The following is a 2,500-nucleotide window of genomic DNA, read 5'->3' as shown; positions in this document are numbered from 1 at the left end:
GCATGACTTTCGACGCCATTGCAGGCTAAGTTAATGATTCTACTGTGCCCACCAGAGAAATCTACGCAGTTCCACTACCCTCTCGATCCTAAGAAAATACGCCCAGAAGGCTCTATACACAAAGACACCACTTACCAGGGGAGTGACAGGCAAGACTTTTACCGACAAGGAAAAAAAAAAAAAAACAAAAGAAAAAAAAAGAAAACAAACTAACTAAACGCAGACCTTTACTGGGTTTGCCATAGGCAACCCAGTAAAAATAATAATCTACCCATTTTCCGACTGGGATGCCTACGGCAACCCAGTAATGAATAAACAACTAACGGGAACAAATTGGTAAGATTCTCACTAGAAGTTGAGTTACTTTATAATAACATTATTTTTATTTTTTTCTGCACACTTCTGTAAAAGCCAATTTATAAACCATTATATTTTAAAGTTAATGTGACAACCATGACCTCTGCGAGGGATATGCATTTGAGCCCAGGCTTTCTCTGTTATAGAGCAACCTTGTTTCACATGAATGTCACACCATGCACCTCATCCAATCACATTCTAGGTGATTGTTAACATTGGTTGGGAACATTAATGTCCTATTTCTCTTTACTTAGGGAAACAGTATGAGTTACAAAGACCTTTTGGCAGGACTCACTTACGAAGGGGAAAGTTTCCAGTCCTGGAACAACTTTACTGTAATGAACTACACTCATTTGCGGTTCTGTGATGAAAATGGGAACACACTGAGTCAGCGCAGTGGTGGAATTTGTCTTCAGACGAATAAAAGACTCCTCTTCGTGTCTGCACAGTACACCAATGGTAAAGCCGCTTGACTTATTGACCATACCTTTATTCTTCACATGACCCTAATAGTATAAACAAACAAACAAAAACTTACGCGATTTAGCGAAACGTGAATTCATCTTCAGATTAAGGATAATGCTATTGTTTCTACCCTACATAAAAGAGGTGCTACTGAATCAACTTCACGGAGAAGAACTCGGAGCGAAGATTAAGGCGATCAGTGTGACAAACGGCAGCAAATTTGAAAGTTTTCAACGATCAGTTATCAGCAACTCGCGATCGCAATTTGCAAACGTTTTTGGTGCCTCGTGTCCTCGAAAAATAGTCCATGGTCATTTTAAGATTAACGAGATGCTTCCGTGAAACATACACTGGGTTGCCTGTGGTACGTGGTATTGAACTACAGAATTCCAGTCTCTGAAGAATAACAAATAAAAGAGAGCAGAAGGAAGTTTCCGGGATGGTCGATCGAGAATAAAATATTTACGACATAAAAACAACATTAATTTTGAACCGTGAATATAGAATATAAAGTTACGATCAGCGACAAACATTTTGGTTTTTGCTACGTTCACATAAATCGCAAAATCGAAAGTGACATGGCCGGAATTCAGCCGGCGCCGTGATTAAGTTACCGCGGCATGTTTAATCGCCAACTACACTCGTGATAAAATTTTGGAAATTATCAGCCCACTTTTATTTCTGCTCGATGGGCGATAGTTTGTTGTCGAAGTCCATTACTCGTCGCTTTTACGATTCCAGGTATTTGTTTTCATCGCCTGCCTAGTTTATCCAACTGACTTTCCATTATTGAGCTCCATAAGGGTATATTTTGTTTAAAGATCCACTAAAACGCCATTCGCGTTACATGACTTTCGACGCCATTGCAGGTTAAGTTTATCATTCTACTGTGTCCACCAGAGAAGTCTACGCATTTCCACTACCCTCTCTATCCTAAGAAAATACGAGCAGAAGGCTCTATGCACAAAGACACCTCTTAGCAGGGGAGTGACAGGCAAGACTTTTACCGACACGGAAAAAGAAAAAAATACCGAACAAATGCCACACACTTTCCGACTGGGATTGCCATACGGCAACCCAGTAATAAGGAAAGCCTCGTGTTCATCGTCAGAGGTAAAAGCCATATCCCTTTGTAAGAGTCAATCTCGTAAAAATACTTGGCCTTTCCAAGCGTCACGAATAATATCGAAATTCTTTTACGTTCACGCGAAATTCGAGACGATCACGTTTCACTTAAAAATAGAAATATAATTCACGAATTCATGTTAGCCATAGCCTGTTCCAGGCTCTCAGATAGTCGAGAAAACGAAAAGAACTGCGTGTGAAAAGCGAGAGGGGGCTTGGGTCGAGGCGAGGCGGGAGAGCCTGTAAGCATCTCTTTAAATTCTTCATTCCGCCCACTTTGCAAATAACCTTTCGCATGTCAAAATGTCAATGTCAAAGTGTTGAAAATGGGCGGCATTGTGTGGTTCCACGCGAGTTCAAGCGCGATTCTTTTATTGTTGTTCAGAGGTGATGTGTTGATTCTCTAAAGGCCATATTTCAAAGTTCTTCAGGTTTTCAAAGAAAAACGTGACGTATTTGGGAACGAATATTCCTAGAGTTTCCCCTATTTAGCGTTATCCGTTTCTTACATTTGGCGGCGAAAATGTCGTGTTGGACGATGTTGCTGCTTCCT

At 40.6% G+C, this 2,500-nt stretch overlaps 1 protein-coding gene across 2 annotated transcripts in view; it reads left to right on the top strand.

Moving 5' to 3' along the window:
- Nucleotides 1–2,500, top strand: part of LOC138042300 (uncharacterized) — a 36,487-nt gene that overhangs the window by 19,113 nt on the left and 14,874 nt on the right. For both annotated transcript variants that reach the window (XM_068888150.1, XM_068888149.1), the window contains exon 2: nt 612–816. In XM_068888150.1, coding sequence (XP_068744251.1) covers nt 621–816 — 196 coding nt within the window. In that variant the 5' untranslated portion in view covers nt 612–620. The remainder of the gene's footprint in view (nt 1–611; nt 817–2,500) is intronic.

Source organism: Montipora capricornis, chromosome 3 (assembly GCF_036669925.1).
Source record: "Montipora capricornis isolate CH-2021 chromosome 3, ASM3666992v2, whole genome shotgun sequence".
In the NCBI taxonomy this organism is placed as follows: domain Eukaryota; kingdom Metazoa; phylum Cnidaria; class Anthozoa; order Scleractinia; family Acroporidae; genus Montipora; species Montipora capricornis.
Note: the sequence above shows the minus strand (reverse complement) of the source record. Positions and strands in the feature narration are given on the sequence as shown.